The sequence below is a fragment of the Podarcis pityusensis genome (assembly GCF_964106645.2).
Source record: "Podarcis pityusensis genome assembly, chromosome: 7".
In the NCBI taxonomy this organism is placed as follows: domain Eukaryota; kingdom Metazoa; phylum Chordata; class Lepidosauria; order Squamata; family Lacertidae; genus Podarcis; species Podarcis pityusensis.
In genome coordinates, this window is record NC_138031.1 from 6,232,734 (window position 1) to 6,253,347 (window position 20,614).

At 48.0% G+C, this 20,614-nt stretch overlaps 1 protein-coding gene across 6 annotated transcripts in view; it reads left to right on the forward strand.

Annotated features, from left to right (window-relative positions):
* Positions 1-20,614, forward strand: part of PTP4A3 (protein tyrosine phosphatase 4A3) — a 109,348-nt gene that overhangs the window by 76,073 nt on the left and 12,661 nt on the right. For all 6 annotated transcript variants that reach the window (XM_081012894.1, XM_081012897.1, XM_081012898.1 and 3 more), the window contains 2 exons: positions 1,494-2,341; positions 8,665-8,757. In XM_081012894.1, the coding sequence (XP_080869020.1) occupies positions 2,237-2,341; positions 8,665-8,757 (198 nt within the window). In that variant the 5' untranslated portion in view covers positions 1,494-2,236. The remainder of the gene's footprint in view (positions 1-1,493; positions 2,342-8,664; positions 8,758-20,614) is intronic.

Consider the following 20,614-nt stretch of genomic DNA (forward strand, 5'->3'; position numbering starts at 1 on the left):
AGGCATAAAAATGTAATAGATAAACAAGCTTTTCCTAAAAAGGAAGTTGGCATCTGCACTGAGAGAGAGTTGGGCAACTTGCAGATTTAACATATAGAAAAAGAGAACAAGAAGAATGTACATTTAAAGAAGACTGGAAACTTTACTGAATACATGGGTGAAAACTGTGTTCATTTAAAGACCCTGGTAGCGTTAAGATAAATTCAGCAGTGTAAATAAGCTTTGGTGGATGTAACAATGGATTACTGAATGGTTTAGTTTATGTCAGGCACCCCCAACCTGTGGCCCTCCAGATGTTTTGGCCTACAACTCCCATGATCCCTAGCTAACAGGACCAGTGGTCAGGGATGATGGGAATTGTAGTCCGAAACATTGGGAGGGCCGAAGGTTGGGGGGTGCCTGGTTTATGTAAAACATGCAGGGATGTTGCGGTATACAGAATGAACCACGAAAAGAGAAGAAGCGGTCATTGACTTAAGGTTGTTTAATTGAATATTTTGAAATGTAAATTAGAAAAATTAATAAAAATGTTATAAAAAGAAACAAAATTTTAAAAAATTCTTCCAGATGCTACTGGAAGGAATTTTTTAATTTTGTTTCGACTACAGCAGACCAACACGGCTACCTATCTCTAACTAGATCTATAAAAAGAGAGAGAGAGAGAGAGAGAGTTGGGCTAGATTCCCCTTTGGAATGACTCTCCATTCCTTGGACTTTGGGCTGATAGTCAGTTCTGTAGCTCATGAAGCAGGCCAGCGAAGCCACAAGTCCTAGATGCCCGCAATGGCTTTAAATTTTGACCTTTGTGCTATAACTCTTCTTTCCCTGAAGGAGCGTCTCCACCCCCATCGTTCTGCCCGGACACTGAGGTCCAGCACTGAGGGCCTTCTGGCGGTTCCCTCATTGTGAGAAGTAAGGTTACAGGGAACCAGGCAGAGGGCCTTCTCGGTAGTGGCACCTGCCCTGTGCAACGCCCTCGCACCCGATGTCAAAGAGAAAAATAACTACCAAACCTTTAGAAGACATCTGAAGGCAGCCCTGTTTAGGGAAGCGTTCAATGTTTAATAGGTTATTTTTAATGTTTAATAGCCTGACCCCCTCCTTTGGTAATTCTTCACAGAATTCTAGCCCAATGGTTGCCATCATTTGATTTGAACTGATTTTATAATGAATTGATTTTAGAATGCTGTATTATTTTACTGTTGTTAGCCGCTCTGAGCCTGGCTTTGGCTGGGGAGGGCGGGATATAAATAAATTATTATTATTATTATTATTATTATTATTATTATTATTACTACTACTACTATTATTTTCTGTTGGAAGCCGCCCAGAGTGGCTGGGGAAACGCAACCAGATGGGCAGGGTATGAATAAATTAATAATAATAATAATAATAATATCAGCATTATCATGTCCTTATCAATGGAGACTTTCCCACTGACTGGAAACCCTTTCTTTCTTTCTTTCTCTCTCCCCCATTTCCCCTTCTTCCAGATTGTCTCGTATGCTGAAAGGCTGTCGATTTATGGAGGGTCCCGGGTGCAGCTTTGAGCACTGCCCCGCGCAACATCCTGCCCGCTGAAGGAAGGACGACGACGCCCCGCCCAAAACCGGGCGCCCTGAGTCGTCGGGCTTCACCATTCAGGTCTCCTGTGCATGGCTCTTGCAGCCCGAGGAGGACTTTTGCCGCCCGCTGCCCCAGCCTGAGCCGCCCCGGGTCCCCATCGCTGCCCCCAAATATTCTACATATCCAGATGGGGTAACGTGATGGCGCAGGACGGACGCCGGTGGGGTTAACCGAATGCAGAGGCCTTTCTAAAGAGGGGGAAGAGAGAGTAGGAGAGAGCCCAGGCAGGGAAGCGAAGCAGCAGCGAAGGACGTCTAAAATTGCACACACAGAGGAAATTGACACTACAGCAGGTTTTGGTTTTGTTTTGATTTTTTTTGCTCAGCAGCAAGCAAGCACAGGGTTCCCCCCCCCCCCTTAACTGTATGGTTTAGAGAATCCGGCCTGCGCTCTCCCCAAAGCTGGGAATATTTTGCACAACATTTGTGTTGGTCAGGGGGGAGAAAAGATAGCCTTTTGCCAAACTCTTCCATTTCCTTTTTCGCCCTGCAAATCTTCTCTTTTTTTCCCCCACCTCCTTTGCGGCCGTGTTGGATTTTGGTGTGTGCGCACATTTGTTTTGTACCCCCCCCCCCCAACCAATCTTGAGACCCCCACTCCTTCCTCCGCCATGGCCCGCATGAACCGCCCGGCGCCTGTGGAGGTTTGCTACAAGAACATGAGATTCCTGATTACTCACAACCCAACCAACGCCACTCTGAACACCTTTATTGAGGTAAGTCTGCCTGAGCAAATTGGAAACGTTGGGGTCGAATCGGATTCTGCGTTTGCCCATTGGTTTAAAGGCCCTCTTGCAGGTTCCACCAAGAATAATAATAATAATAAAAATAATAATAATAATATATTTGTACCCTGCCCATCTGGCTGGGTTTCCCCAGCCTCTCTGGGCGGCTTCCAACAAAGATTAAAAATACAATAAAATGTCACACATTAAAAACTTCCCTGAACAGGGCTGCCTTCAGATGTCTCCTAAATGTCAGGTAGTTGTTTATCTCTTTGACATCTGATGGGAGGGCATTCCACAGGCAGGTGCCACTACTGAGAAGGCCCTCTGCCTGGTTCCCTGTAGCTTTACTTCTCTCAGCGAGGGAACCGCCAGAAGTCCCTCGGCGCTGGACCTCAGTGTCCGGGCAGAACGATGGGGATGGAGATGCTCCTTCAGGTATACGAGGCCATATATGTTGGGGTTCCGCTCTAGCAGATGTTTTTGAGGGGGACGGACGCAAAGGGCAGCGGCCAACGAAACAATTGTGCTTGGAGACCGAGGAACCTGCGCAACGGATACTGCTGCCACCCCCAAATCTGCTTTATTTGGTTTTGGGAAACCGCAGAACAGATTTAGGGGATAACCAGAGAGGGAGAATCCCATAGTCACTGCTTTGAATACAACCCCAAAAAGTTAAGACTACATCACTTTTCCAGGAGTCTGTTCCAGAAATGTTGCAAGGGAGATTCCTGTTCCCTATCCAATCACAGGTCAAGGGCATATCGAGTTAAGAGCTGGAGAGAAAGAATCTCTTTTCTCCCACCCCAAAAGCGCTCCCAGAGATTTCAGGGAGTTGGAGCAGCTGTAGAGTAGAATTTGGGGAGTCTCCCATCTCGGTTAAAGACAGCGGGTGAGAGTCTTAAGCTTGCACATCCTTGCATGTCAAACAAAGAAGGGTGTATTTTCCCCCGACGTTCTCTCACTTGTTAACTGGAGAGGGATTCAGTCTGAATGTTAGGTGCCTTGTTCAGAAAGCCTCCTTAGTCACCATAGGAGCTCCTGACGGCTTCAGAGTATGTGAAGATTACCTGAAGTTCTGACGTACTTGGAAAATTCTGAAAGACCTCGGCTGCCAGCGGTTCAGATAAGCCACAAACTTTTGGCACCGCGGCTCCTGCAGAAAATTGGTTCTGCTGTCTTCACGTCCAACTCCTAGACGGAAGGACTGTTTGTTTAGCCTACTTAAATGTTGCCCGCTTGCTGAACTTTGGGCCTACTCAGTGTCTGTATCAGCCGTCGCATTTGTAGGCTGCAAAATAAAACCATTTTGGATAGATCTGTGGTTCCCAGACACTTTGAGGTCCTGCCTCCTCAGTTCCAGAAACTCACCCCCAAATTCCCCTTGCCCTGCCCTATGAAAAAAGCATCAATCAGAATATTGGTTTGCACAGCCCACTAAGGAAGATAATACAATAAAATTCAAAACAGTAACAATTGCCCTTTCATTCTGAATGCAAGTAAAACTGTTTAGTTGGATTAAGACCAGCTTTCCAAAGCGTGAAATTCATTCCGCACCCTGCTTGCCCCTTAGCACTGACCCCCAAGTTGCCCCCAGCGGGTGGTTCCTTTTCTCCCTGTTTTCCTGGAGGTGATTTTTACTTGCTCGGCAAGGGATCTGGTTCGCAGAAAGATTGTTTTGGCTGAATTGTAATTGGCTGGGCCTGGAGAGTCAACAATCAAAAGGAGTTTACCTTTGAAAGTAAGGTAATATTTAGACCAGCAAGGTCAAAGCTGTCGGCATGGAGCCAGCGGAAGAGCTCAAAGTGTCATCAATCTTCACCCCTGAGAGTTTCCATTCAGCCCCCCAGAACAGCAAGTTGCCCATATGAAACAGGGGTGGTCACCCTTTTAGCCTCTTGAAAGGGCACTCAACTACAAATCCCATCATCCTTGGCCCTGCTGGCCAGGGACGACGACGACGACAATAATAATTAATAATAATAATAATTAATAATAATTTATTATTTATATTCCGCCCATCTGGCTTCCAACAAAGTATTAAAATGTAGTATGTTAAACATTAAAAGCTTCCCTAAACAGGGCTGCCTTCAGATGTCTTCTAAAAGTCTGGTTGTTGTTTTTCTCTTTGACATCTGGTGGGAGGGGGTTCCACAGGGCGGGCACCACCACCAAGAAGGCCCTCTGCCTGGTTCCCTGTAACTTGCCTTCTCGCAGTGAGGGAACTGCCAGAAGGCCCTCGACGCTGGACTTCAGTGTCCAGGCAGAATGATGGGGGTGGAGACGCTCCTTCAGGTATATAGGACCGAGGCTGTTTAGGGCTTTCAAGGTCAGCACCAACACTTTGAATTGTGCACGGAAATGTACTAGGAGCCAATGTGGGTCTTTCAGTCATGGGAGTTGCTAGTGCACCTGGAAGAGCAAACTGGGAGGGGTAGCTAATACCGCAGAAGACAGAATCGGGATTCAGGGTGACCTTAACAGACTGGAGAACTGGGCCCAAACTAACCCAGTGAATTTCAGTAGGGACAAATGGCAGGTTTTGCTCTTGGGCAGGGAGAATTGTATGCACAAATGCAAGACGGGGAACACCTGGCTTACTAGCAGTACATGTGAAAAGGATCTAGGGGTCTTGGTGGACCACAAGCTGAACATGAGTCAACAGTGTGATGCAGCAGCAAAAAAAGCTAATGCTATTCTAGGCTGCACCAACAGAAGTCTAGTGTCCAGATCAAGGGAAGTAATAGTACCACTCTATTCTGCCTTAGTCAGACCACACTTGGAATACTGGTGTCCAGTTCTGGGCACCACAGTCTAAGAAGGATGTTGACAGGCTGGAAGGTGTGCAGAGGAGGGAGACCAAGATGATCAGGGGTCTGGAAACCAAGCCTGATGAGGAATGGTTGGAGGAGATGGGTATGTTTAGCCTGGAAAAGAGGAGATATGATAGCTTTCTTCAAATATCTCAAGGGCTGTCACATGGAGGAGGGAGCAAGCTTGTTTTCTCCTGCTCTGGATGGCAGGACTCAAACCCATGGCTTCAAGTTACAAGAAAGGAGATTCCGACTCAACATCCGGAAGAACTTTTTGAGAGCAAGAGCTGTTTGACAGTGGAACAGACTCCCACAAGAGGTTGTGAACGCTCCTTCCTTGGAGGTTTTTAAGCAGAGGTAGAATGGCCATCTGTCATGGATGCTTTCATTGAGATTCCTGCATTGCAGCGGGTTGGACTGGATGACCGCTGGATCCCTTCCAACTGATTCTATGAAGCCACCAGGCACAACTTTGTTCTCTTAGGCTGTGTGCACATTTTACCTTTAAAGCCCATTCCATGCACATTTGCCCGCCCCCAATTATTCTGGGCAGTGTAGTTTGTCAAGGGTTGTTTGGGATTGTGCCTCTGCGAGGGGTAAAATTACACTGCCCAGAATTCTTTGCTGGTGGGGGGGGGGGGAGTGATCTGATTCTACTTTAAAAGGTATCATGTAAACTTAGCCATAGTTCCCCCCTCCCCCCATTTATTTATTTTTATGGGGCGGTTGAGATGCAAATATTCAGACTACATTTGGCAGGAGGTTCTGACCGCTTTGGCGGTTGAGCTTGCCCAGGCAGATCCTTGGGAATGCTGAATTACGTCACCTGGTAACCAGACCAGGTGCCTGTTCTTCCCAAAAGCAGCCCTTGCTTTTACTTTGAATGAATTTACTTCCGTCACTCTACTTTGCCACAGGTCCCTTCCTGCGTCCCTATTGCCTTTTTTGTTTTGTTTTTAAAGCCCACCCAGATCTGATTAAAATTTGCTGGGCAGCTTTTGCCCTCCCCTTTATACCTGGGCTTACGGCCAGGATGCTGTTTTTAGCTGTTCGTCTCTTCTCTCTCTCTCCCCCGCCCCCAATAGGCCCCCAAAACAGCTCTGTTGTCCGCAGATGTTGATCTGGTTATGTGGGCAACTCAGCGAACTTGCAGCATGCTTACCGGGATTAAAAATAAATGCCCTCGTTTAACCTTTGAGGGAGCAGCAAGGAATATCGCTGCCTTCCCTGGCTGGAGTCTGCTTTCTCTAAAGTAGGACTTGGAAGGAGAACCTTGTGGGAAGAGGTGCAACTAGGCCAAGGATGCCGGACCTCAGCCAAGTGTAGACTTCCAGACCTCCCTCTCTCTCTCTGGCCCATGAGATCTAGTAACTTCATCCTGTATTTAAAACCCACGAGATCTCATGAGAGCAAGTCTTTGCCTTCCTCTTTGTAACAGCCCTTTGGGGATTTTAAGACAGTCGTCGATGGCCCCACTTTGGGTAGTACAGTGGTACCTCTGGTTGTGAACAGGATCCGTTCCGGAGCCCAGTTCGCAACCTGAAAAGAACACAACCCGCGTCTGCGCATGTCGCGATTCGCCGCTTTTGCGCATGCCGTCATTTTGAGCGCCTGCGCATGCGCGAGTGGCGAAACCCAGAAGTAACCCTTTCTGGTATTTCCGGGTCGCCGCAGGACGCAACCTGAAAACGTTCACCCTGAAGCAAACGCAACACGAGGTATGACTGTAGCTTCATTGTGGGCATAGGCTAGATCTGTAGAGTCGTCAATCTCAACAAAGGCATCCATGATAGGTGAACGTCCAACCTCTGTTGAAAAACCTCCAAGGAAGGAGAGTCCATCACCCTCTTACTGTCAGAAAGCTTTCGCTGATGTTAAACTGAAATCTCCTTTCTTGTAACTTAATGCCGTGGGTTCGAGTCCTACTCTCCAGCTTGCCATCAGCCTTCTTAAATTGTGGCACCTAGAACTGGACACAGTACTTGAGGTGTGGTCTGACCAAGACAGAACAGAGTGGTACTATTACTTCCCTTAATCGGGACACTGTACGTCTGTTGAGGCAGCCTAGAAACACCTCTGTAACACCTCTCTGGGGGGGCACCAGTTTGGAGAAGGCTGACCCCAATACCAGTGTGGGGGACATGGGCAGAACGTTTTAAATAAGTTACGCAAGAATGCATCAGGGAAGGAAGGAAGGAAGCAGTTCCACTTAGCCGTCGCAGGACTCCTGCCTCACTGAAGCAAAACGGCTTTCTGAACTGGGCTTCCGGTCGGCAGAGCGCGAGACTCTTAATCTCAGGGTTTTGGGTTCGAGACCCACGTTGGGCCAAAGATTCCTGCACAACAAGCTACATAAAGACCAGTATACTAGATAGCACTGTAATTCTTATTGCATACTATACATGATTTAGTACAACAGAAACAAAATGTGTACACTTGTAAATTCTCTAATATATTTGAAAACAAATGAACACGTCTGTCCATCTTTGAAAGTCCGTAGAAGTATAATAAGTCTATGGTTGAAGCAAAGTAATAGATGCTATCCTGTGGGCTAAGCGGTAAACTTTGTAGGCGTTCACGGTGCCAAAGTAGTAAGTGAATAAAAACGTAGGACAGTGATCCCGGATAATCCAACTGTTTCGCTGGAAATCTTCTTCAGCACCACTACAAAAGAATTCAAATATGAAGCAATGACCTGTGTACATGAAAGCTATATAAACTTCACACATTACAACCCATATATTACAATCCTGAAGGAGCGTCTCCACCCCCATCGTTCTACCCGGATGCTGAGGTCCAGTGCCCCTTCTGGCAGTTCCCGCATTGCGAGAAGCAAAGCTACAGGGAACCAGGCAGAGGGCCTTCTCGGTGGTGGCGCCCACCCTGTGGAATGCTCTCCCATCAGATGTCAAAGAGATAAACAACTACCTGACATTCAGAAGACATCTTCAGGGAAGTTTTTAATGTGTGACATCTTAGTGTATTTTTGGTCTTTGTGGAAGCTGCCCAGAGTGGCTGGGGAAACCCAGCCAGATGGGCGGGGTACAAATAATAAATTATTATTATTATTATATGCTACAACTACAATAAGAAGGGCAAAGTTATATACCCCATAGATTAGAAAAATGCACAAGGAGCTGTGGTCCTGTGGATATGTAACCACTGCTACCACTTGCATGAAACCTGAAGCATAAGTAACCATTCCCAGGTGGCTCTCATTACAGGGAGCCTGAATTGCAGTAGTTCAGTTTAAAGGTACAGAGCAATATTGCAGCAATAAGAAAACATTATACTTCTACGGACTTTCAAAGATTGACTTGTTCTTCGTGTTGCTTGTGTTGTTTGTTGTGTCAAGTTTGCAACACCGGGGTTTGTTGTTCTGTATTAGAGATTCCTTCACGGAAGGAGGTTAGACCAGAATGGCCCTTGTGGTCAGTCTACGAAGCCATGATTCAGGCCAGGCGAGCTAAAGTCTTCTTTTCCTCTTCTTCCCCTGCGCAGGACCTGAAGAAATACGGTGCGACGACAGTCGTGAGGGTTTGCGAAGTTACCTATGACAAGACTCCGCTGGAGAAAGATGGCATCACTGTCATGGTATGTGCCTTGGTCCCATAGACAACCTTGGGAAGGCTGAAAAGTCTCAAGCGTCTTCAAGTTTCCAGGTCTGATAACCTGGCGGATTTTGTTTTACTTTTCGCAGGCCATCGGACAGGTACCCTCGTGCAATGCTTCTGTGTGCACTGATTGTTTAAGGAGTGCTTTTTAGCTCTGTGCTGTTCGCCCCTTCGCATTGTGGCTGCCTACCATTAGGGTTTTGCGACAATCTGGTTTTCAACATTGTTGTTGAATTTTAACAGGGAGAAATGTAAAGTATTGCACTTGGGCAAAAAAAATGAGAGGCACAAATACAAGATGGGGGACACCTGGCTTGAGAGAAGTACATGTGAAAAGGATCTAGGAGTCTTGGTTGACCACAAACTTGACATGAGCCAACAGTGTGACGCGGCAGCTAAAAAAGCCAATGCAATTCTGGGCTGCATCAATAGGAGTATAGCATCTAGATCAAGGGAAGTAATAGTGCCACTGTATTCTGCTCTGGTCAGACCTCACCTGGAGTACTGTGTCCAGTTCTGGGCACCCCAGTTCAAGAAGGACACTGACAAACTGGAACGTGTCCAGAGGAGGGCAACCAAAATGGTCAAAGGCCTGGAAACGATGCCTTATGAGGAACGGCTAAGGGAGCTGGGCATGTTTAGCCTGGAGAAGAGGAGGTTAAGGGGTGATATGATAGCCATGTTCAAATATATAAAAGGATGTCACATAGAGGAGGGAGAAAGGTTGTTTTCTGCTGCTCCAGAGAAGCGGACACGGAGCAATGGATCCAAACTACAAGAAAGAAGATTCCACCTAAACATTAGGAAGAACTTCCTGACAGTAAGAGCTGTTCGACAGTGGAATTTGCTGCCAAGGAGTGTGGTGGAGTCTCCTTCTTTGGAGGTCTTTAAGCAGAGGCTTGACAACCATATGTCAGGAGTGCTCTGATGGTGTTTCCTGCTTGGCAGGGGGTTGGACTCGATGGCCCTTGTGGTCTCTTCCAACTCTATGATTCTATGATTCTATGATTGTGATAGATCGCAAACTTCCTGCATTACATTACCTGGGGGTCCTTCCAACTCTACATTTCTATGGTTCTATGAGTCATCTCAGTTGTCTTTGCGCTTGGGAGTAATGAGCAAAATGAAAAAATGACCTGTGGGTACAGCCTCCTCATGCTTTGTGGAATGCCCCCCTCAAAAGCACAAAGATGCCTGGGCAGGCTGGCTGACTGGCTCACCCTGTGACTTCTGCAGGGAATGGCAGAGAGTTTTAAAGGGGCTTGGATATGAAACCAGCTGCTCGCGTTACCCTCTGTGATTATCTCGCAGGGAACGAATGAAATTGCGCATGTTTCAGCAGTTGCCTTTGATTGTTTGAAGCCGTCAGCAAAAGAAAAGGAACAGTGTTTTGTTTTTTTCAAGCGCCTGTTCTGCCCTTTTAATTAGAAATAATTAAAGACGGCGTTAAGACACAATCTTCTGTGCTCACGGCAAGGAACGGCGTGGGAGAAGGTTGTGGCTTCGCTCAGGTGTAATCTTTGCTTCCTGCTCCAGAATGCATGCTTCCAGATCAGTAGTATCTTTTCAGGCAGCTCTGTCTGGTTTCAAGCCCGGACTCAGGGCAATTTGCTTCCCAAAAGTCGGGAGGTAACTTAACCGGTGGGGACGCGGGTGGCGCTGTGGGTTAAACCACAGAGCCTAGGACTTGCTGATCAGAAGGTCGGCGGTTTGAATCCCCGAGACAGGGTGAGCGCCCGTTGCTCAGTCCCTGCTCCTGCCAACCTAGCAGTTCGAAAGAACGTCAAAGTTGTTGTTGTTTAGTCGTGTCCGACTCTTCGTAGCCCCATGGACCAGAGCACGCCAGGCACTCCTGTCCTCCACCGCCTCCCGCAGTTTGGTCAAACTCATGCTGGTCGCTTTGAGAACACTGTCCAACCATCTCGTCCTCTGTCGTCCCCTTCTCCTTGTGCCCTCCATCTTTCCCAACATCAGGGTCTTTTCCAGGGAGTCTTCTCTTCTCATGTGGTGGCCAAAGTATTGGAGCCTCAGCTTCACGATCTGTCCTTCCAGTGAGCACTCAGGGCTGATTTCCTGAAGAATGGATAGGTTTGATCTTCTTGCAGTCCATGGGACTCTCAAGAGTCTCCTCCAGCACCAGCACGTCAAAGTGCAAGTAGATAAATAGGTGCCGCTCCGGCGGGAAGGTAAACGGCGTTTCCGTTCGCTGCTCTGGTTTGCCAGAAGTGACTTAGTCATGCTGGCCACATGACCCGGAAACTGTACGCCGGCTCCCTTGGCCAATAAGGCGAGATGAGCACCACAACCCCATAGTCAGTCACGACTGGACCTAATGGTCAGGGGTCATGTGGCCAGCATGACTTTACCTTTAACTTAACCAGAGGTCTCTTTACATAAGCTTTGGTAAGATCTGAGAAGCTGTACAGTCATACATCTTGTTACGTTCGGTTCAGGTTAGGTCTTTTCAAGTTGCGTCCCGTGGCGACCTGGAAGTACCGGAAAGGGTTACTTCTGGGTTTCTGCGCATGCGCAGACGCGCAAAATGACATCACTGGCATGCACCGAAGTGGCGAATCGCAACCCTCGCATGCGCAGACACGGGTTACGTTCCTTTCAGTTTGCGAATGGGGCTCCAGAACGGATCGCATTCGCAACCAGAGGTACCACTGTGCAGTGGTTCCTTGGTTCTCAAACTTAATCCGTTCCGGAAGTCTGTTCCAAAACCAAAGCATTCCAAAACCAAGGCACACTTTCCCATAGAAAGCAATGCAAAATGGATAAATCTGTTCCAGACTTTTAAAAACAACCCTTGAAACAGCAGTTTCACATGAATTTTACTATCCAACGAGACCATTGAGCCATAAAATGAAAGCAATAAACAATGTACTGCAGTCACACAATCAATTAATCAGTAGCTGAACTGGGTTCCACAGTCACAAAAACAAAACAAAAATGGCTGCAGAAGTGAAAATAAATAGCAGAAGCAGACAGACCTCAGTGTAACATTCAAAACACTCAAAATGGAGCATGTTTGGCTTACAAAAAATGTTCGCAAACTGGAACACTTACTTGCGGGTTTGCAGTGTTTGGGTTCCAAGTTGTTTGAGTACCAAGGCGTTTGAGAACCAAGGTACCACTGTACAGGAGAGCAATCCTGAAGCCATTTTGACTCTTTCCAAAGGACCTCAAATACTCGAGAATCACCTGCCTCCTTCCCGGCAAAAGATTCTCTGGGGGCCCCCTGGACATCGTTTTGTTGTCATGAAGATTTCATAGAATCATAGACCCGCAGCTTTGCGCCCTGGGTTCAATCCCTGGTGTCTTGTGTTAAGATTAGGTAGCAAAAGAAGGCAAAGATCTTTTGTCAGTGAGCCACCGAGAAGTCAGAAGGCGAGGGCATGAGCTGTGTCCTGATCAAGGGAAGGGATAGTGCCACTCTTACTCTGCCTTGGTCAGACCACAACCGGAGTTCTGAATCTTAAGAGTTGGAAGGGACACCCAAGAATCATCTAGTCCAACCCCCAGCAGTGCAGGAATCCCGGCTAGAGCATCCCTGACAGATGGCCATCCCACCTCTGCTCAAAATCCTCCAAGAAAGGAGAGTCCACCACCTCCCAAGGGAGACCGTTCCACTGTGAACAGCTTTTACTTTCAGAATGCTTTCCCTGATGTTCAGTGAGAATCTCCTTTCTTGAAACTTGAAGCCACTGGTTCGAATCTTGCCCTCCAAAGCAGGAGAAACAAGCTTGTTCCCTCTTCCATGTGACAGCCCTCAAGACATTCTGTTGTATCTCCTCTTTTCCAGGTTAAACATGTCCAGTGTTCGAAGTTAGCTGGGCGCCAGTCGCTTTTTATAACTGGCAACCTGGCCTTTTGAAACTGGATGGGAGATTCCACATGCTTCCTAGCATTCCTATCGCAGTTTCTAACCCTGGTTCCAGCTTGTCAACATCCTTCTTAAATTGCTGTGCCCATAATAATACACAGAATTTCAGGTGGTATTTGCGCTCATGGTGGTATCTGGCCAGTTAAGAATAGTTAAGGTCTCTTCTTAGGTGTCAGCGCTGCCTCAGGTCCTAGCTCACAGAGGACCAACGCCAGTTGCTCTTTATAAACAAAAGTCTTTATTGTGGTTCATTGTTGGTTTGACATCCATGGCGCGCAGCGCTACGTCTGAGTCCTTAGACCGGCAAAGCTCCGTCTGACTCCTCCCCTCCCCTACACCAGTTCAAGACCTGAGCTTTGCTCCACCTCTTCCTCTCCTGCTTCTGCTCCTTTCTCCTCCGGGTCCTCCTGTCCTCTGGGGTTACCTCCTTCCTACTTTCTTCGGAGGCGGATTCTTCTGACTCCTCCCCACCCTTCCGGCGGGCTTTAGGACCTGGCTCCCAATCCGGGTTTTCTGCTGGCCCGCGCGCCTCCACATTTGAACTTGGCGCGCGCCCCCAGCCGCCTACTTTCCTCCTAACGGCTACACTGCTCCCCTCACTGCTTTCTCCTTCAGGGAGGCTGGCCGGACCTGCTCTTCCCTCCGCCCCTCCACTCTCTGACGGAGGCGTGGTCAGTCCAGCCTCACTCTCTCCTCCTGCAGGAGGCTCTTGTTTTAATCCTTGGGAATCTTCCCCCCCGCTACGCTCTGGTGGGGAAGCTACCCCTGATTTCCAGCTGCCGCTTGGAGACTCCCCACTGGCCCCCCTTGCCCTGCCTCTGGGGGCCCCCTTCTGGGAATCCTCTGATTCGCTGGAGAGACTCATGGAATCTCTCTGATCACTGGCATACCCTCCTGAGCTCCCCTCAGATTGTTCCCCTTCGCTCTCCATCTCCTCCTTCCCCTGTGGCTCAGCCCCTGAGCCCATGACATTAGGTTTTAAAACTCCTTTAATCTTTGCTATTTTGCAATAGAAAATAGTTTTGTTGGTCTTTGGGGAAGAGCTATGCAGAGCATCAAAACCCTCCTTCCACCACCCAAAAGTCAACCATTTCTCGCTTCCTGCAGTTTCAGCAGCTGTCGCCCAAGTAGCTTCAAGCATATCTCCACGGCCATATGGACTAGAAACTCAATTTTTTAAAAAGTATGAGTGGAAGCTGAGCCCCTTGGCACTTGGTGGCTTCCAAACACTTTTCGAAGTAACCAAGATTAGCTGATAATTCTGCGCACAATGCACTTTTTGCGCTGCAGAGGAATTGTGACCTGTGCATGCAGTAAGGGACTGTTTCTTGCAGTCCAAGAGCAGATTGCCAAACTTCCCTTGCCCAGTGCCAGAAATGGCCACCAGGAATGGAGTTTAATCTGGCTTCTGTAGGAAAACATCCTCTATGGCGCCCATCTCGCCAGCTCTGCTGCCTATATATTTTTCATTTAAGCACCTGTGCCGTACCACAATTTTTGTTGTCTTTTTAACTAGCCCACCCAAGAGAGGTGGAGCCACTGGTGGTTTAGCAGTTAGAGTGTTTGACTGGGACCTGGGAGACCAGGGTTCAAATCAAAGCTCACTGGACGACCTTGGAGTCAATTCACGACCTCTCAGCCTAACCTACCTCACAGAGTTGTTACGAAGATTGAGGGGAGCATGCAACTTTGATCTCCTAGGAGAAAAAAGTGGGATATAAATGCAATAAAACCAATCAGTCGTTAGGATTCATAAATATCGATTATGATAAACGCTGCAAAATTAGCACGAGAAACCTGCTTCAGAGTCTTATCGAGGCAGAGGGAGAAATCCCTTAAGATGGGATGTTGTTACGAGTGGCTGGCAGATGAGCCAAGGCGACAGGGTGTAGCTGGGAGCGAAGATTTCATCCGAAAGCACGAGCCAGCTTTGTGAGCCTGGCATAAGGCGATTAACTGGCAAGCAGCAAAGGCAGGGCAGGATTTGGGTAAAAATAGAAGGCACAGAGGCAGACTGCAGAATCCCTTTTAACTTTTATTTGCACAATCTGCCCAATAATAATACAGTGGTACCTCTGGTTGTGAACGGGATCCGTTCCGGAAGCCCATTCGCAATATGAAAAGAGTGCAACCCGCAGCGGCACGTCTGCACACACGCGGGTTGCGATTTGCTGCTTATGCGCATGGCGTCATTTTTGTGCGCATGCGCGAGCGGCAAAACCCGGAAATAACTCTTTCCGGTACTTCCGGGTCACCGCGGGATGTAACCAGAAAGAACATAACATGAAGCAAACATAACATGAGGTATGACTGTAATAATAATAATAATAATAATAATAATAATAATAATAACGTACTTCATCACGCTGGCCACGTGACCCGGAAGTGTCTTCGGACGGCACCGGCTCCCGGCCTCTTAAGTGAGATGAGCGCGCAACCCTAGAGTCGGACACGACTGGCCCGTACGGGCAGGGGTACCTTTACCTTTACTGATCATTAATGAACCCTTCAGGTTCGTTGTTTGTAAATGTCAATAAATAAGGAGACTTGGGGTGTTGGGATCCCCAAGTTGCTCTCCCTGTGTCCTGGTTCACGTAATACAAGCAAGCCAACCTCCCTTACCACGGGCTGCAGTCAAGGCTTATTCTTAACTACAGCTCATGGTGAGCAAGAAACGAGCTTCTCCTGGGCACAGTGGAGGAGCAAAAGGAACCAGCACATCCTCACGGTGCCAGCAAGCCATAGTTACCATGATACGTGAGTGAGGCATGTTGTTAATGGAGAAATCTGAGGGCTCCCTTGGACAAAAAAACGAGGACACCAGCCAGGAATACGAGAGCAAAACAGCAGCCAGTAGGCTTGGTCTTTATTGAAGACTGTTGCGACAGGACTCCCACCTGCCACAAGGTGGAACAAGATGGAAGCCCCAAACAAAAGAGCCTACAAACTTTTGTTAGCTGCTAATCCCCATGTTGTTGTTGTTGTTTAGTCGTGTCCGACTCCTCATGACCCCATGGACCAGAGCACGCCAGGCACTCCTGTCTTCCACTGCCTCCCGCAGTTTGGTCAAACTCATGTTGGTCGCTTCGAGAACACTGTCCAACCATCTCGTTCTCTGTCGCCCCCTTCTCCTTGTGCCCTCAATCTTTCCCAACATCAGGGTCTTTTCCAGGGAGTCTTCTCTTCTCATGAGGTGGCCAAAGTATTGGAGCCTCAGCTTCAGGATCTGTCCTTCCAGTGAGCACTCAGGACTGACTTCCTTCAGAATGGATAGGTTTGATCTTCTTGCAGTCCATGGGACTACATCACGGTTACATCATGAAAGGGGAGGTTTGGTGGCAGTAATCTGAGCATCCTGGACCCTGCCCCATGGTTCTCCTTGCCGTCCACCAAACACCCATCAAGTGTAACAAAAAATATATTTACATTTCCCTGTTTCCCAGCCAGGTTAATCACACCCTTTTGTCTTCATCTGGGTTTGTTATTTCTGGAATGGCTACCTGTCTGGCACTCAGGTATCAGGATGCCAGGGATTATCACTCAGGCAGAGGGGCTGCTGAGTAGCTGAGCTCACATGTCTATATGAATTTGTGAAGTTTTCCCCTGTGAGCCAGTACATAGATACATTTATCAGTGAATTGTTAATATTTGGTATCGTGCAGCAAAGGCCCTTTGAATAGATAGGAGGAAACTGCGATGAAGTGTTATGTGGGGACAAATCACAAAAGTCACAAAAGTGATTGTGCTGATTTTGGAGTGGGCTGCATGTGCATGATATCTGCTGGAGGGGCAACCCCCCCCCCCAACCTATACATAAATTCCTGCAACAATGTGTACCCAGGAAGGGAGAGAGGGCTGTTGCGTTCGGGAGAGTAGGATGCCGGACTTGGATGGGTCACCGGCCTGATCCAGGAGGATCTCTGCTGTTTATGTGATGGAGCAATTCTGAGATGCTCCTCCAACGGCCAGTTAAGGTGCCCGAGGCTAATGAGAAACCACCTGGTACTGAATCCGACCGTTAGTCCATCATCAGGCTCAATGTTGTCTTCACTGAGTGGGGATCTGGACTCCCAGGCCCTAGTCCAAAACTTAAACCACTACACCACCCTGCCTACCTAGAGTCATTCTGCTATGGGGCAGCTCTATCAATCAAGTAGGGAAATAAATACAGGGAAAGCAAAATGTCACTTAGAGAAGGATCTGAAATATTTTCCTTGGAGCTTGAACGCGTTTTATTCCAGATTGGTTTACAGTCATACCTCGGGTTACAGACGCTTCGGGTTGTGCAATTCCGGGAACAGTTACTTCCTGGTTTCGGCGCATGCGCAGAAGCGCCAAATTGCGACCCGCGCATGCGCAGACACGCGGGTTGCAAATGACCCTCCTACACAGATCACGTTTGGAACCCGAGCGTCCACTGTATTTGAAGTTTTAATGTGTTGAAAACCGCTTTGAGATTCCCCCCCCCCCTTTAAAATATAAAGTGCTATAGAAATGAAATGAATAGTGATGATGATGATAATTCCCACAAGGGAAAAAATTGGGCCTAGACATTTGGTTGTAGCGACCATAACCTAGGTTTCAGGTGCCATTTGGCAAACAGCTTGCATATCTGAGTTTCTGACACTGTTTCCCAGGGGCACGAAATGTTGGGGTGGCGAGAGGATGGAGGAATAACTTAACCCCACTATTTTCCTCTTCGTTTCATTTGCATAGTCACACCCTCTGCCAACCCCCCCCCCCCCCCCCGTTGAAATTAGGCTTGAAAATAGCATTCGGTTGCAGCCGATAAGTTGTGTTGTGTGTATATCATTGTTGTGATGCTGGTGCGTACGTTGCTGCTGTTATTCGTAAGAGTTGGGAGGGAGAGTTGAGAGTTTTTTCAGGGGTGTTGTGAGGATGAATTTTTTTGGGAACGGGAGCCATCTTCACCACCTTAGGCTCCTTGGAAGAAAACTGTGATGTTGTTGTTGTCGTTGTTTAGTCGTGTCCGACTCTTCATGACCCCGTGGACCAGAGCACGCCAGGCACTCCTGTCTTCCACCGCCTCCCACAGTTTGGTCAAACTCATGCTGGTAGCTTCGAGAACACTGTCCAACCATCTCGTCTTCTGTCATCCCCTTCTCCTTGTGCCCTCCATCTTTCCCAACATCAGGGTCTTTTCCAGGGAGTCTTCTCTTCTCATGAGGTGGCCAAAGTATTGGAGCTTCAGCTTCAGGATCTGTCCTTCCAGTGAGCACTCAGGGCTGATTTCCTTAAGAATGGAGAGGTTTGATCTTCTTGCAGTCCATGGGACTCTCAAGAGTCTCCTCCAGCACCAGAATTCAAAAGCATCAATTCTTTGGCAATCAGCCTTCTTTATGGAAAAACGGTGATGTAATAAACAAACAGCAAGTGAAATTTTGGCAGAGGCAGATACAGGGGTGCATGACTGCTTTGCCTGCCCTGGGTGCCCCAACAATGGCAGACAATGAAAGGCAAGGGGGATGCACCCAATTTTGGCGTCACACTGGACACTGCTGAAATTTTAAAGCCCGGCATCCAGCACTGAATTTTGGACGCGTGGAGCTGTTTCACTCTCACTGGACACACGTTCTCAACATCCTGCCTCCTTGTCATTTTTCTCCTCTTGATTATTGTAACTCGCTCTATGTGGGGCTGCCCTTGAGACTGACCCAGAAACTCCAGCGGGTGCAGAATGCTGCGGTGAGACTCCTTACAGGGTCCTCACTGCGGGATCACATTCACACAGTGCTATACCAGCTGCACTGGCTCCCGGTGGAGTACAGGATCAGGTTTAAGGTGCTGGTTTTAACCAGCCCTATAAGGCCTAGGACCCTCGTACCTAAGGGAACGCCTCTCCTAGTATGTCTTACGGAGGACCTTACAGTCTTCAAACAAAAGCATCTTGGAGGTCCCGGGCCACAGGGAGGTTAGGCTGGCCTCAACCAGAGCAGGGCCTATTCAGTGTTGGCCCCGACTTGGCGGAACGCTCTGTCACAGGAGACCAGGGCCCTGCGGGACTTGACATCTTTCCGCAGGGCCTGCAAGACAGAGCTGTTCCACCAGGCCTTTGGCCAAGGCACAGCCTGACCCCCTCCTCACAGAACTCTAGCCCAATGGTTGCCATTAATTTGATTTTGAACTGATTTTAAAATGAATTGATTTTAGAATGCTGTGTTACTTATATTGTTGTTAGCCGCTCTGAGCCCGGCTTTGGCTGGGGAAGGCGGGATATAAATAAAAATTTATTATTATTATTATTATTATTCCTTCTCTCTTAAGAGACGAAACAAAAGGGGGCTTTCATGCGCCCGAATCTGTTTCTGCTTTGTGTGGGTGCCGTTGATTGCGTCCCCGCATGGTTCTCGTTTCACGTCGAACAAGGCGACATTGTGGTTTCCTCCTTATCGGCCTCGCATCGCGTTTTGCGGCCGGGAGCCTGAAAACTGCCTGTCCTATTTACCTTGCATGGCCCTTTTCCTCCCCGACCCGCCCGGTCCTTGAAAAGGATTTGCAGAGGCTTGGTTGGTGAAACTCCTCTCTCTGTGTCTCTCTCTTCCCCCCCACCTAACCCCAAACCCGTTCTAAATGGGCAGCTTGTCGAGAGCTGCTCCTGGACACCGGCCAGCTTGCAAACATTTTTTCTCTATGCAAAGAAGAGAGAGAGAGCCTGTTTGCAAGATGAAAATCAGATCACCCAGAGTCTGTCTTTTCCTTTTCTCTGCATCCCTCTTTGGGGGTGCCAGTCTTGCTTTTGGGAGGGGTGTTGCTGACAGGCTTTCCTTTCTCGTTTTTGCAAAACGGGCTCTGCTGCAAGGCTGCTCATAAGAGCAAAGGCCCAGCCTGCGTTCCAGGTCTCCGTAGCCGGGGGAGAAGACAGCTCCACGTCCTAGAAATGAACTCATTTACGAGCCGCATCTGTGAAACCTCCTCCTTGGGTCGGTGCCTCGCTGATTACGCACAACCAGTGGATTTATCGCCAGCCCCAGGGGGGAAGGCCTTTTCCAGGCTTGGCTGCCCCCCTCTCTCCCTGTTCCCTTTCCTATCCAAGCCTGTCTTCGTTCATTCGAAAACAGGCGGCCGTTTATGGTGCAGAAGGTTTTTCGTGTGCCTGCGTGCTCTTGTTTGCAAAGGGGTGGAATCAATCAATCCTTTTGTCAGCTGCGGAACTCGTGGATGATCCCAACACGGTTGCACAGGGAAATCCAGATGGATTTATCCCATGCCACATAGAACCTAGCAGCCCAGAACGGTGTGTTATATATCAAGTCAGGCCTACGTCCCGTCTAGATCAGTTTTGTCTGCACTGAATGAGAGTAAAGCTTTTCCAAAAAAAATATTTCATTGGAAGAATTTTATTTATGAAAAGATAGAGTGACAAAGAAGAATGGAAAAGAGAATAAAAAGTTACGGTTCTATAAATTATTATGGAATACAATAGTACCTCTGGTAGCGGATGGGATCCGTTCCGGAGGCCCGTTTGCAACATGAAAAGCCCACAACCTGAAGCGCCGTGTCTGCGCAGGTGCGTGGCGTGATTTGGCGCATCTGCGCACGTGCGAGCGGCGAAACCCGGAAGTAATCCTTTCCAGTACTTCCGGGTCGCTGTGGGACGCAACCTGAAAAAACGTAACATGAAGCAAATGTAACATGAGGTATGATAGTAATAGTAGTAGTAGTAGTAGTAGTAGTAGTAGTAATAGTAATAATAATAATAATTAATAATATTTATACCACACCCATCTGACTGGGTTTCCCCAGCCACTCTGGGTGACTTCCAACAGAATATTACAAACATGATAAAACATCAAACATTAAAAACTTCCCTAAACAGGGTTGCCTTCAGATTATTATTATTTTATGCTCTGTCCTTAATACACATATAGTTCTCAATAACCTAATATAGTTTCTGTAAAACTCAGTCCAAATATCATTGTATTTATCCAAA